We start from the raw sequence: 14,790 nt of genomic DNA on the forward strand, positions 1-14,790 counted from the left end.
GTCTTTGGCTTTCTGGAAACACTTTTCAGATGTGCTGCTGTCAAAAAGACACACAACTCAGAAAGTGTCCAAAAGAAGTAGGAATTTCTGTTTAAACAATGTACTCCAACCCTTCCAGAAAGTGTTAAGACCTTCAAGCTTTCCTTTCCTTTCCTTTGTTTGTTTGTTTTTGACCTCCAAGCCTTCCTAACATGTCTGGAAAAGTATCTGAGAAGTTTCGTTAGAATGAGTAAGGGGATAATTTCCATACCAGAAAGAGAAAAAGGTGAAAGTTGAACAGCATTGTAACTTACCACCTGCGCTGGGAGACTTAGCCGTGCAGCCACGATAGTGCTCCTGCCTCTTGCAGGGGCCACTTGCAAGTGCACCAGGGAGGCAGCAGAGCCACATACGAGCTTCTTGGGAGAAGCTAAGTGGGGCTTTGAAGGACAGGGAGATTATTTTGTCAGGTGGCCAGAGGTGACTGATGTTCAAAGCCATTGGCACATGGTGCAACAGATAAAGGAATGGAAGAAATAGGTTCAGCAAAGTTAGGATGTGGGAGACAGGGGCAAAATGTGAGCCAGATTGTGGACACCTTATGCTGAAGCCCAGATTTGGATTTTATCATATAGGCAGGAAGGAGCTTCTGAAGGGCTTTTAAAATGTTTTTCTTAAATAACAGCTTTATGGAAACATAATTCACATGGCATGAAGTTCACTCCTTCAAAATCTCCTACTCAGAAAGCTGTGCATTGTTATCACTGACTAATTCCCCAACAGTTTAACTACCAAGAAAAATTCTGTGCTCATCACTGGTCACTTCCTTTTCCGCCTTCCTCCCAGCCCTGGGCAGCCCTGGTCTCCTTCCCGTCTGTTCAGATTGGCCTCTACTGGTTTTCTGTATAAATGGCATTATACAGTATGTGGCCTTGGGTTTGACTTTTCTGAAGAGCTTTAAACTCAAGAGTGATCATGTAAATTTTGCATTTTAGGAAGTTCAGTTCAGTTAGCAGTAGTGTGGATAGTAAGCCAGCGAGGCAAGACCAATGGTAGGAAGCATACCAGTTGTTGGGGTTGTGAGAGCGGATCTGAGGCAGGTGGCTGAAAGTGGCCATGTCACACAGCCCAGGAGGGAGCAGTAGTGGGGGGAGGCAAGACAGCAGTAAGGTTGTGTCTCTGGTTTCTGGCTGGAGTGGCTGGGTGATGCCACCCACTCATTTTTTAGTACAGGACGGCTGAGCTGGCGAGTGTCAGCAGTACCTGCCATTTAGGAGAACCATTGACTTCCTGAAAAGTCAGAACTGCATGAGCTCAGGAAGCGTTTCTGGGTAGCACATTTGTCAGAAAGTATATAAAGACAGTGAGTAGTGGTTGCCATGCCTTCCACACGTAGAGCAGCATTTCCCAAATTGTATTCCCTAGAACACTTGTTCAGTGAGTGGCACTGTGGGAAGGATGTTTTGATCAAAGGAAGTGGGGACATACTGTGTTCTCTATCCTCCTCCAAGAGAACATAGGTATACTTAAGATCTTGAGCTCAAAGTCCTGCAGTGAAGGAACCTGTAAAATTTCATTTAGCTGGGTTTTCTAACCCTCAATTAGCACAGAAATCCTCTTTTCACTTGTCACTGTTACCGGGAGCAGGCTCTGGGAGACTGTGCATGAGGAGAGATGTGAGGACAGGTGCCATGTGTCCTACAGCAGGCTGCCCCTTGGTTCTTGTCCGAGGCAAGTCCCACACAGGATGGACCATTGGCCAGACCTAGTCTAATGGTCCTATGTTAAAGGAATTGCCTACCATTAAAATTCAGTGTTTTGGGCAGCCCCGGTGGCGCAGCGGTTTGGCGCCACCTGAAGCCCGGGGTGTGATCCTGGAGATCCGGGATCAAGTCCCACGTTGGGCTTCCTGCATGGAGCCTGCTTCTCCCTCTGCCTGTGTCTCTGCCTCTCTCTCGCTCTCTCTGAATAAATAAATAAATAAATCTTTAAAAAAAAAATTCAGTGTTTTTCATTGGGGGGGGGGGTGCCTAAACAGTTTGCCATCTCTTGGAGCAAGAGCGACAACAACACAACCAGTTGAAACACACGTGGCAGAAGGCCAATGACCAGTTTCTGGAGTCTCAGCGTTTGCTCATGAGGGACATGCAGCGCATGGAGATCGTGCTCACGTCGGAACAGCTCCGGCAGGTGGAAGAGCTGAAGAAGAGAGATCAGGTGAGCGATAGTTCTGGGGGACTCGCAGCGCTGGCACCACGCCCTGCTTGTCCCCACACAGGCCATCGCAGGGCTTATGTTTTGTGGGATTTGACCAAAGGCCGGAGCCAGGGGACATCCACGCCCTTTCAGAATACACGAGAGCTGCGTTGGAGGGCTTTGCTTTAGAAATGGCCTTGTCTGAGAGAAAGAGCTGATTTAACAGCGCTCCTGTGTAGACACTGTGTAGGATGCAACAGTGTATATTTCTGAGACAGCCCTTGTCCACCCTCTGTCCAGTTCTCCGACAGAGAATCTCGTGGATTGTGTTTGCCCAGGTTGAGTCATTGGTGACATTGCTCTGGAAGCCTCATTGGAAGTGACGGCATGGGGAGGGTGAGGCTGAGTGATCCGGAAGGGCAGGAGTCCACAGAGCTGCTCACCCGAGATCTTGTTTTCTCTTTGCCTTTTAAAAAATGCTCTAAATTACACAAATAATATACAAATAATCTCAGGTTAAAAATGCTTTGCTGAATGGGATGCCTGGGTGGCTCAGCAGTAGAGCGTCTGCCTGTGGCTCAGAGTGTGATCCCAGGATCTGGGATTGAGGCCTGCATTGGGCTCCCTGCAGGGAGCCTGTTTCTCCCTCTGCCTTTGTCTCTGCCTCTCTCTCTGTGTGTCTCTCATGAATAAATAAATTAAATAATTAAAAATTAAATAAATAAATAAGAATACTTTGTTGTAAATACAAAGTGATGAAGGACAAAATGATGAAGGGAGGATCTCCTCGGTCACCTCCCTTTCAGGAGCAGCCACTTTTGTCGTCAGAAGTCTTCGTATAGAGGACAGCCCCTCCAGGGTGCTTCTTTGTGTTCATAAGTGCATCTTTAGGTTGATTTGTTTCATACAGTTGGGTCAGGATGCATAGTCCATAACTTACTCTCCCCAGTGTTGTCTGCAGTGAGTGTCCGCACCAGAGAGCTGCCACTCTGCTCACTGCTGTGGTAGACACACCATAATGGGCCCCATCCCTGTCCCTGTAGTGGCACCTAGACTGTTCTGTTTGCTTCATTTCAGACAGTGGCGTGGCTAATCTCCTGCCCCTTCTTGTGCATCGGCGCAGCTATTTCCCTAGCATAGCTGCATAGAAGCTGTTCTAGGTACTGTAAAAATGGTTTCAATTTCCTTGTATGACTTAGGTTAGATTTTGGCTTTCAAAAGTTTCATCCTTTATAAAATTTTTAAATTTTTATTTATTTATGATAGTCACAGAGAGAGAGAGAGAGAGAGAGAGAGAGAGAGAGAGAGGCAGAGACAGACAGAGGGAGAAGCAGGCTTCATGCACCGGGAGCCTGACGTGGGATTCGATCCCGGATCTCCAGGATCACGCCCTGGGCCAAAGGCAGGTGCTAAACCGCTGCGCCACGCAGGGATCCCTAAAATTTGTTTTAATTGTGCCTCATTCTTCTTCTGTATAGACAAAGCCAGTTTAAGGATTTAGATTCTAAAGTACTGCTGTCTGGGCAGCCTCGGTGGTGCAGCGGTTTAGCGCCGCCTGCAGCCCAGGGCATGATCTTGGAGGCCCTGGACCAGTCCCACGTCGGGCTCTCTGCGTGGAGCCTGCTTCTCCCTCTGCCTGTGTCTCTGCCTCTCTCTCTGCATCTCTATGAATAAATAAATAAAATCTTAAAAAAAATAAATAAAGTACTGCTGTCCATCAAAATGGTCTGAATGCTCTGATTGGTCAGTTAGGGCTTTTTATTCACATTCCCTGAGGTTTCTCTGCATGTCTGAATTGTGCTGCGGCTCACATATAAAGCTCTGTTCCTGTAGTCATCAGGACAGACATGCACTAGGACTCCCCAGGTGAGGGGGTCTGCTGGTTCGAAGCCCATGTGCCCGCCCTCCTCTCAGGCATGGTGGGTTATTGGGGCTTCCCCTGTGCATCTGCCTACCCCTCCTGTGCCCCAGGTGGTGGACTCCCCTTGATGCTGCTCCTGTGATCCCTTTCCTCGCTGCCCCCTGCAGAAGCTTGTGCACACCTGTGTGCTGCCATGGCTGTGTCCCCCGTGGGGCTGCTCTGGGAGCCCCGAGGGACTCTGACATCACTTGAACCAGTCTTGTTGTGTCTCACATGAGTTTGTACTATGTCTGGTGGCCGTGCCCTACCTGCCCTTTTCTGTGGTCACCTGCAGGGATGTCCATGTGAATTCTCCCTCGGGTCCCAGGAAGAGGACGGGGTGTGTTTTATGTCATCTTTCTCCCAATTTACTCATCTGGGAAGCTGCTTCCTGATTTCTCCTTTGTGATGGCTTCATCCTTGGTGCTTGTGGTGTTGAGACATTTGTTAGGATCAGACATCCTGACATAATTACAAAGCAAATAAACCTCAGTGTCCAGTTTTCTTGTAAAGCATTGTTCTCTTTCATTTGTTTTGAGTGGTTAAAAAACTGACTGAACGTGAAGTATGGATCACCTGAGTGATGTGTGTCTGTATTTCCTTTCACCTGCAGGAGGAAGATGAGCAACAGAGGTTTCATAAGAAGAAGGAGCACAACAGAACAGATGTCGAGGAGGAGGCGAAAGCCTCGGCGGCCTGCGCTCTCACGCATGAGGAAGCTTGCGCCCAGTTGTCAAATGAAGAGGTAGGGCGAATCTGTCATTCAAGTCCCTGTGTACATGATGTTTTCATATGCAGCTTGTCCTTTGTCCCCCGTGGTTCACGCAGGACATGCGGAGCCGCTGACACAGTGATGGTCTGTGTGTCTCCTATATTTATGATCTCCAGGACATGTGTGGGCCTCTCACTGCCCCTAAAGTGCTTCCCCAGGGCTTCCGATATTAAAGCTGTAGAGGAGAACTTAAATCTTTTTTGGAATGAATAATAAGTGTTGCCAATACTTTAGCTTTTTCTTTAGAAGGTTAGTTGAAGTGTTGAAGAACTGAACTCCCTATAGCACATGTTTGCTCATTAACAGGCTGTGAGGATGGGGGTGAGGTTGGTGGGGGATGGGAGTAGGGGTGGTGGGGAGAGTCAGGTGGAGGGGGCAGCCCTGGAGGTAGAGAGTGGTGCTCCCCTGGCCTGGGGGCCTCTTGCCTCCCTCCCCATGGCTTCAGGGGCCGCCTCAGGGGGGTTCTCGTCTCCACCCTGTCTCCACCCTGTTGGCAGCTGCACCCTGGGCATTACTGAGCATTCCCTTGTGGTGAGGGGAGTTGCAGCCAGGCCACTCCTCTCCTCGGCATCCACACAGGCTCCCATGACGTGCACGATGACGTTCCAGTTCTGCTCACACCATTCCAGCACATTTGCCACCCTGTTGTGCTGGCACATGGTTCCTTCTCCTGGAGGGCTATCTTCCCTGCCTTGCTGAGTGTTGAGACCCTCTAGGCATCTTCAGGACTCAGGCTGATCCCCTCTACAGGAAGGAAGTGCTTCTGTTACTGCCTCGAGGATAAAGATGAAGGCCCTCAACATGGCACAGAAGGGCCTCACCGCTGAGTGACCCTCTGTGGCTTCCACGTTCCCCACATCTTCACAGCCAGGCCTGTCCCCATGCTGGCCCAGCTCACATGCCTCTTGCATCCTGTGCCCTGCCCCGCCTCGTCCCCTGGCTTTAGGAACTAGTCCTGGATAGATGGGATTGGGGTCTTCATCCATGTGTCTGTGTAGTGGGTAGGTTTCTGCTCAGTCCCGTGTGGTCTACTTCCTGGTGGCTTATGTTTCCATGTTTGTGGATTGTTTGACATTAAAGCTTTAAAAATATCCTAGTGAACACTGAAGGGGATGATGTAAGTGTTTTTCTACATTCTTTGTTTTGGGTCGTACACTGAGAACCACTTGCCCTGATTCTGCTGTGCATTTTTTTAATAGTCAGACTCCCAAGAGAGTCTCAGTTTTTGGGTACTGCCGATTATTATGTGGTTTCTGTGTGCAGGAATGTTTGAAAAAGTTTCAGACTTCAAAAAATATTTTAGCAGGAAAACAGGAAATGGAGCTTTGTTGAATTTACAGTGAAGTGTTTTTAAAATTTTTTGATTCTATCTTTGTTGGTCTGTAGTATATATTGTGCATAACATTATTTTCTGACATTCTAAATATATTTTAGATTTGATCTTTTACAGTTTGAATGTTTTATATTGAGAGTCATGATGATTTACTTTTGCCTGTTGTTGTAAAGTTAATAGTGGCCACTTCAGAGACTCAGACTTTATGGCTAAAGACAATGAAAATGTGTAGGACCTGATACTTTCTTTAGCCTGGTGCAGTGTCCTTTTCTTGGTACAAAAATCAAGTGTGTTCATTGTGGGAAATGTGGAGAGTACAAAGAGGTCCTAGGGAACAGGAGAGCTGGTACCTGAGTCTCCTGCCCGGAGATGACTGCCGCTGCTTTCTAGAGCACGTCTCTCCTTTCTGTTTCTTTTCTCCATTTCCCGAGTTAACATGTGTATATTTCTATTTTTGCTTTTAAACCTAGCCCATATTGTAATTCTACATAATCTTTTATGTAAATTTTTTTTCACTTGAGCCTATCTTAGAGGTTTTGGCTTATCAGTAAATGTTTTCGCACAAGTGGAATTTAATAGCTGACAGCATTTCGGCATGCAAACGCCCAAGAATTCCATCCTGATGGATTTGTGCCCAGGTCTGTAGGTCCGTGCCATTGGAAGAAAAGTGGAATGTTCCTCACAGTCTGTCCAGAAGCAAGTCCCGTGCACCATGTAGAGCCATGTGCAGATGCAGCAGAGTTGGGTCACGAGGCAGAAGCAGGAGCAGGGAGGCAGCACGGGTCAAACAGCACAAGGCTGGCTGCTTTCAGTAATCCCAGTAGGCTTTGGTGTAGAGAGTCTGTTCTCAGTTTCCTGGTGCCTAGCCGTGGGCTGATTTAGGGCGAGGTGGGGTACTGGCATGGGGTCATGAGGGCGGTCAAGGAGGTGGTTGGGGGCCACAGGAAGGATGGGTTGGGTATATGTGAGAGGCCTCTTCATAGGCGACTTGTGTATTAATCGGAGGAATCCGGTGGCTTGGAGTGGTGGTCTTTCCCTGGCTGGCAGGGTCCTCAGAATGGGGAAAACATCGTAAAACATAGAAAATAAGAAACAGTACTAGCAAAGCAATAGTCAAGTTGGTTCCATCTTTACCAGCGTAGGAGTTTTCACCACTATGAGGAACCGTAGTGCTGTTGGTGCACTTCCTCCCTGGGTTCTGCTCACTCCCATAGCATGGGCTGCTGGGAACAACTGCCCATTAAGGGTGTAGACATGTTTAGGGCATCGGGAAATATTGTTGAGTCATCTTCCAGAAACGCCATTTGGTTCACGCTTTCCCCTGGGTGTATGCACTCTCTGTCACCAGCCCTGCATTCCGGCCCATTTCCTGCCGCTGTCCCCTCCTGTCCTTTGTGTCTCAGCAGCACTGCATGGGACCGAGGGTGGCTTCTGTGTAACTCCCAGAAGGGATTCTCATCCCGGTGTGTATCAGCTTTGTACTGGGTACTCGCTCACGACCTCCACCACAGCTACATTAACTCAACTTAGATATGTGTTCAACAGAACAAAATGGGGGCAGCCTGGGTGGCTCAGCGGCTTAGTGCTGCCTTCGGCCCAAGGCGTGATCCTGGAGTCCTGGGATCGAGTCCCATGTCGGGCTCCCTGCATGGAGCCTGCTTCTCCCTCTGCCTGTGTCTCTGCCTCTCTCTCTCTCTCTCTCTCTCTCTCTCTCTGTCTCTCATGAATAAATAAATAAAAATCTTAAAAAAAAAAGAATCTTAAAAAAAAAAACCAGAACAAAATGGAGGAATTAACATAAAAGTTGTCCAGTTTTTACCAAGTAAGAATATTTTTAAAACATTTAAAAGTTTTGCGTGTCCGGGTGACTCAGCGGTTTAGCGCCACCTTCTGCCCAGGGCGTGATCCTGGAGACCCGGAATCGAGTCCCACGTCAGGCTCCCCGCAAGGAGCCTGCTTCTCGCTCTGCCTTTGTCTTTGCCTCTCTCTCTCTCTCTCTCTCTGTGTCTTTCATGAATGAATAAATAAAATCTTAAAAAAAAGAAACATTTAAAAGTTGTGTTTTTCACAGGCTTTTCCAGTTTATGAATGAAAGGGCTTTTGACAACAAAAAGCAGACAGTATTATCTTGAAATAAAAGGCTAGTCTTTTAAATCGAATATGTTGAATTTCAAGAAACACTTGCTACCCTTTTCTTTTCTGGTTTTCCGGTCACCGTGTGCAGCCTCGTGGAGTGGCACTGCTGTGCTGCTGTCACTTTGAGAATGTGTCGCACCACATGTTACTCTGAGATGAAATGCACACATCATAGAATTAACCACTTAAAGTATGCGACTCAGAGGCATTTAAAGATTTTATTTACTCATTTGACAGAGCATATGCATGAGCAGAGGCAGAGGCAGAGGGAGAAGCAGACTCCTCAGCTGAGCAGGGAGTCGGACAGGGCTCAATCCCAGGACCCTGGAATCATGACCTGAGCCAAAGGCAGACACTTCACCAGCTGAGTCGGGCACCCTGACTCAGAGGCATTTAGTGCACACAGTGTGCAGCCATCACATCTCTGTGGTCCCCCCAGCTTCATCCCAGGAGACCCCACGTCCTCCAAGGAGTCACTCCCCAGTTTCCTTTCCCCTCAGCCTTTGGCAACCACTGATTTGTCTTCCGTCTTCATGGATTTACCTGTTCTGGACGTTTCTTGTGGATGAACTCAGAGTGTGTTACCTTCTGTGTCTTGCTTCTTTCACTTATGTACCCCATATCTCATGCTGACTACACCTTCAGGCATGCAATACTGTTCCCATCTCCCTTCCACTTAGGCTGCTCCTTCCTTTGTCCATCCCCAAACAGACACAGTTGGTGTTTCTCAGGGTTCTGCCCTCAGCCTTTTCATCCTACAGAACCACTGTAGATGTTCTCATTTGCTGCTGTGACTTGAATGATCATTATGTAGTGTTTACCCTCTGGCCTCTCTGTCTAAAGACTTGTATGTCCCTCTGTCAGGTGAGTATGCCCATGTGGACATACGAGTAGCACCTCACATTCAGTGTACCTGGCGCTGAGCTTTAGGAGACCTTCCCTGACCCCCGTGTCTGAGCTAAAAGCCCCACCTTGAGCACCCCGGGCACTCAGTACAGTGCTGCTCATTTTATCACATACAGCGTTCTAACAGACTGCTTGCTTGCTTATTGTTTTCACGAAACTGCAAACATCATAAGGTCATGGTTTGCTTACCGCTGTGTCCTGAGTACCTGGTTTAGATCCAATAGAAGACACTCAGTAAATTTTGTTCAGTGACTATGTGAAGGTAGTGTGCTAAGGATCATCATGTGGAACGTGTGGCGAAACACTCTGACCATCCGGTAGTTTTTGTCTCAAGTATAGAGAATCGTCTAACTTGGCAATGTGTGTTTTCACATTTCAGGAGCACTTAGATAGCACCCACGGCTCAGTCCACTCCCTGGATGCAGACTTACTCTTGCCGTCTGGAGACTCGTTCAGTAAATCGGACACTGACATGTTTAAAGATGGACTCAGGAGAGCACAGTCTACAGACAGCTTGGGAACCTCAGGCTCACTGCAATCCAAAGCTTTAGGCTATAACTACAAAGCAAAATCTGCTGGAAACTTGGATGAATCGGATTTTGGACCGTTGGTAGGAGCAGATTCAGTGTCTGAGAACTTTGATACTGCCTCCCTTGGGTCACTACAAATGCCAAGTGGGTTTATGTTAACCAAAGATCAGGAGAGAGCGATCAAGGCCATGACGCCAGAGCAAGAAGAGACGGCGTCTCTCCTCTCCAGTGTCACCCAGGGTATGGAAAGTGCTTATGTGTCCCCCAGTGGTTACCGCTTGGTCAGTGAGACAGAGTGGAATCTGCTGCAGAAGGAGGTGAGCTGTCTTCCTGACTTTCTCTCTGTTGCTCACGTTGGGTGGCTCTGGGATGTATTGTACATTTACAGGATGCCCCTGGAATCCCTACGTGCACACATCGCCACACGGTCCAGTGACTGCCATTCCAGGTGGCTGTGGCTGGAAGGGAACTGGGTGTGAGCTCCCCCACTCTCCACCCCCGGAGTCTCACCTAATCGGAGCTTAGGCACCCTTATGTTGGAGTAGCCTGAATTTGGTTTGCCCCGCACCCTTTCCAGTCTTGGTGTACTCCCAGATTCCTTCTGTCCCCTCTCCTTGAGATCCGAACGCAGATGCTTGTCAGCAGGCACTCGAGTGTATGTAAGGAGGGGTAGGAACCATGGGAGAGAGAGAAGAGAAGGTAGCGCAGAAGGAGGTTCATTTTCCTCCTAAGAGTATTTGCAAACTCAGAAGTAAGAGTTACAACTTCAGGCCTTTGCACAGTGCCTCACAGGATTGTGTGGCCCTGGGTTCCAGCTTCAGGGTAATAATCAGATGGTCCCCAGGTTATAGGCGGGGCCTCATCTCAGGCCACAGGACTCATGCCACTTTTCCCGGTAACTGAGCAGGACAATGTGGTCAGAGGCCAGGTTTCTGACTTTTAGTGCTTTCTTTCACAGGGCCCCTGTCTCTTAAAGGACTGGTTGAGCCGTGAAGCCTGATGGCAGCCACCCCCCCCCCCCCAATCTCACGTAGGACATGTGTGAGGAGACGCTCCTTAGCAGCTCTCGGGCTGTTTGTGGCCTGAGCTGGGGGAGCAGCCAATGGGCACTGGTTCCGTCCTGCCCCTGCTCCAGGTGGCATGCTCATCTGCATTGTGCGGGTCTTGGCCTCATACTTTTGCTTCATGTTTTCCTCAAAGGTGGTGTTTTGTGGCCCTTAGCCTCCTGGTTACATAGCTGGGGCCCTTGTTTGCCTGTCCTTCGTGTATTGGTGCTTACAGCATCTTAGAATCCAACCCTAGGGCAGCCTGGGTGGCTCAGCGGTTTAGCACCGCCTTCAGCCCGGGGCATGATCCTGGAGACCTGGCGTTAAGTCCCATGTTAGGCTCCCTGCATGGAGCCTGCTTCTCCCTCTGCCTGCGTCTCTGCCTCTCTCTTTCTCTGTGTCTCTCATGAATAAACAAATAAAATCTTAAAAAAAAAAAAAAGAATAACATTAGTGGTATCTTTAAAAAATAAAAAAAAGAACCCAACCCTATAGGGCCATAACTCTGAAGAAATTGTCTACCACGTGTTCTCTGAGGAGCATAGATAAGACTGTGCATGTATTCAGATGTGCGACATACATTTTGTTCTGCTGATAAGAGGTAACTTTGATGCCCTTCAGGTACATAATGCGGGAAATAAACTTGGTAGACGTTGCGATATGTGCTCCAATTATGAAAAACAGTTACAAGGGATTCAGATTCAGGAGGCTGAGACCAGAGACCAGGTGAGTTTCTTTTTGGTATGCCAAATTGCTAATGCTGTCCTCCTCACTGCACTGCTGTCCTCCTCACTGGTGTTTCCCCTCCCACTTGCTTTGTGAAATATATCCACGTGAAATACGAAATAACCTGGTTCTTGCAGCGTCAGCTACGTTCCCAGTGGGGCACTCTGGAGCCTTCGCTTTTGTCTGCGACTCAGCTGGCCCAGCAACACGCGGGCCAGCTCAGCTCTTGCAGGGGCAGGGGCACATCTCCTCTCATCGCCTTTTCCTCCTGCCCCGAGGGCGGCCGTGCTGCCAGGAATGTGCGCTGGGCATGGTGCTTCTCCATACAGGGCTTGAGGGGGCGGTTACTGTGCTACTCACTGAATAAAGCTTAGCTGAATATTATCTTAAGCCTTATTTAGAATCTTCATCAAAGCTTATTACCTTCTTTCATAAATTTGTTAAACTGATTACAGTTAGTTTACAGGAGCACAGAAATTAAGATTTGGTAGATTTCGTATGCAGAGATTGACAAGTACTTTTCCAGATACATTGTCTAATAGATTGATTCCTTGAGAACATTTAGGAAATGTAGAATTTCAGGAGAGTGGGGTTGTGAAAGTATAGAGAAGGAAAAGATGATTTTTCTTCTATTTCCAGATTGTTATTTTTTTATTGTAAAGGTTGTTCTCTTAGTCTTCACAATAAGTTGAAGTGATTAGAATGATGGTTTAATATTTTCAAATGCCATTTGCATTAGTTTCCTCCCATGTGTACCAATTTTCCTGGATGATGGAGACCTCAATTTCTAGAGGCGCACAGGGGCATGTGGCCTCACTGTGCGCTCAGGGAAAGGAACCCTTGAGCTAAGTTTGTTTTTGAGCTGGAATACAAATCTAGGACAGGAAAGGTGTGTGAAGGAACTCTCAGGAAGGGGAAGGCTGTGTTCTAGGAAGCACGAACAGCTCATGGGCTGTGGGGGGTGCAGGAAGGGAGAGGACGCTCCGCTCCTCCGAAAGGAAGACCACCATGAGGTCATTGAGGGAGAGGCGCATGTAGAAATTCTAAGTAGGGAAATGATATGATTAGACTTTTGTTTTAGGAAACATTCATAGTGTTAGTGTGGGTTGCAGATTGGAGGCAGGCGGAGGGTAGACCAGAGTAAAGGGGTGCTGCCACGGCCTGCAGGACTCAGGTGTGGAGGGAGAGCAGACCTTTGCGAAGGAGATACCGAATGTGAGAAAGGATTTGTGGAAGCCTGACAGTGACGTCAGATGAGGTCAGTCATTCTGAATTGACAGATCTGTGCTGTGTCTCAGGAAGACAGAAGATGAGGCTTTTTAAATTTCTGGAGTTAGGGCTTTTTTTTTTTTTTTAATTAATAAAAGAATCCTTGGGAACTTTGTCCTGATGTGCATTTCAAATTGCACAGGTGAAGAAACTGCAGGCCATGCTGAGGCAGGCGAACGAGCAGTTGGAGAGGACGGCCAGGGAGAGGCAGGAGCTGGAGGACGCCCTGCAGCGCAGCACCCAGGACACTGGCCACCAGGTACCAGGGCCTGACGACCTATCGTGCCACCACCACCCACTGGGACGCTGCCTGGTTGCCTGCTGTGGCTTGGAAACAGCCCTGTTTCTTTCTTGGCCTGGGGCCATTCTGTTTTCCCTCAGAGAATAAAGATCTCTTCCTGATCTCTTTCTGCTGTAGGTCTTACAGACCTTTGAAGGATAACTGTGGAAATAACTGGTTAACTATCAGCAGATGCTCAGTTTTATTTTTTAGTAGTAGGTTTTTCTGCTGCACATAAACTTTCTGACAGGAATAATACTAATTAAATTCCTTTTGACTTTTTAAATGTATAACAAATAGAAAAAACTCAAACATGCACAGATAGACCCACATGCCAGAACTCAGTTCTATATTCCCCTGGTTGGGACAGAATAACAGAACAGAAGCCCGCTCCTTCCCTGACTTGTGACACTAGCAGAGGGTGTTGTCTCTCTGTTGGAACAAATGAGGTAGATGGTGTGCATCATCTCGTCTTCCCCTGTGTGGCATTGTGAGGCTCTTACCCGACACTGGAGCAGTGGCAGCTTCCTTGTGGTCGTCGCACACTTGTACTGTGTGCGGATCTGTAAGTGTCTCCTTTGGGACTAGTGTTTGGGTGGTTTCCAGTTCTGGGCTGTTAGGAGTACTTCTACTCTGAAATTTCCATACGGGGCTTGTTGTGCATGCTTCTGCTGGGAATCCACTAGGAGTGCCGGGCCCTGGTCAGATGGTCAGAATGCACTCAACTTCAGCGGATAACAAAGCCAAACAATCTTCTACAGTGGTCGCACACATTTATACTCCGAGCAGCAATGCAGAGGGCATCCCTGTGGGCCCATCATTGCGGTAGCTGATTATGGGGTTCCACGGTGGCTTAGTCTGCATTTCTCTGATGACCACCCAGGTTATGTAGCATGTGTCCTACATAGTGGCCACTGGGGTGTGTGTGTGTGTGTGTGTGTGTGTGTGTGAGATTCCCCTCAAGTCTTATGCTAATTGTCTATTGTTGTCTAGTTCTGTTTATCTGTTTTTGTTATTTTTCTGATTTGTTAGAAGCTCTTTATACAATCATACTAGAGCCTTTTGGTGACTTGTGTGGTGCATTTCTGCTCATCAGTACTTGACGTTTTCATTATTTTAATGGTGTCTTTTGATGAAAAGTTCATAATTTTCATGTAGTCAAGCTGATTGAATTTTTTTAATGATTTGTGATTTTTTTTTATTTTTATTTTTTATTTTTTTTATTTTTTTGTTTTTTAAAAGAATATTTTTTGGGGGTGCCTGGGTGGCTCAGTCATTTGAACATATGACTCTTGATCTCAGCGCAGGTCATGATCTCAGGGTCGTGGGATCGAGCCTATGTTGGGCTTTGTTCAGTGAGGAGTCTGCTCAAGATTCTTTCCCCTTCCCTCTTCCTCCCCCTCTGTTCTTCCCACTGCTCAGGTGCTCTCTCTCTCAAATAAATAATAAGAATCCCTTTTTAAAAAGAATATTGGGGGCAGCTCGGGTGGCTCAGCGGTTTAGCGCCTGCCTTCAGCCCAGGGCGTGATTCTGGAGACCCGGGATCGAATCCCATGTCGGGCTCCCTGTGTGGAGCCTGCTTCTCCCTCTGTCTATGTCTCTGCCTCTCTCTCTGTGTGTCTCTCATGAATAAATTAAAAAAAAAAAAAAAAAAAAGAATATTGGGCAGCCCGGATGGCTCAGTGGTTTAGCATCACCTTCAGCCCAGGGCCTGATC

General features: G+C 47.7%; 1 protein-coding gene across 4 annotated transcripts in view; it reads left to right on the plus strand.

Moving 5' to 3' along the window:
• Positions 1–14,790, plus strand: part of RABEP1 (rabaptin, RAB GTPase binding effector protein 1) — a 101,266-nt gene that overhangs the window by 70,864 nt on the left and 15,612 nt on the right. For all 4 annotated transcript variants that reach the window (XM_072821603.1, XM_072821604.1, XM_072821602.1 and 1 more), the window contains 5 exons: positions 2,018–2,196; positions 4,689–4,820; positions 9,602–10,069; positions 11,420–11,524; positions 12,936–13,052. In XM_072821603.1, the coding sequence (XP_072677704.1) occupies positions 2,018–2,196; positions 4,689–4,820; positions 9,602–10,069; positions 11,420–11,524; positions 12,936–13,052 (1,001 nt within the window). The remainder of the gene's footprint in view (positions 1–2,017; positions 2,197–4,688; positions 4,821–9,601; positions 10,070–11,419; positions 11,525–12,935; positions 13,053–14,790) is intronic.

This window comes from Canis lupus, chromosome 3, assembly GCF_048164855.1.
Source record: "Canis lupus baileyi chromosome 3, mCanLup2.hap1, whole genome shotgun sequence".
Lineage (NCBI taxonomy): Eukaryota > Metazoa > Chordata > Mammalia > Carnivora > Canidae > Canis > Canis lupus.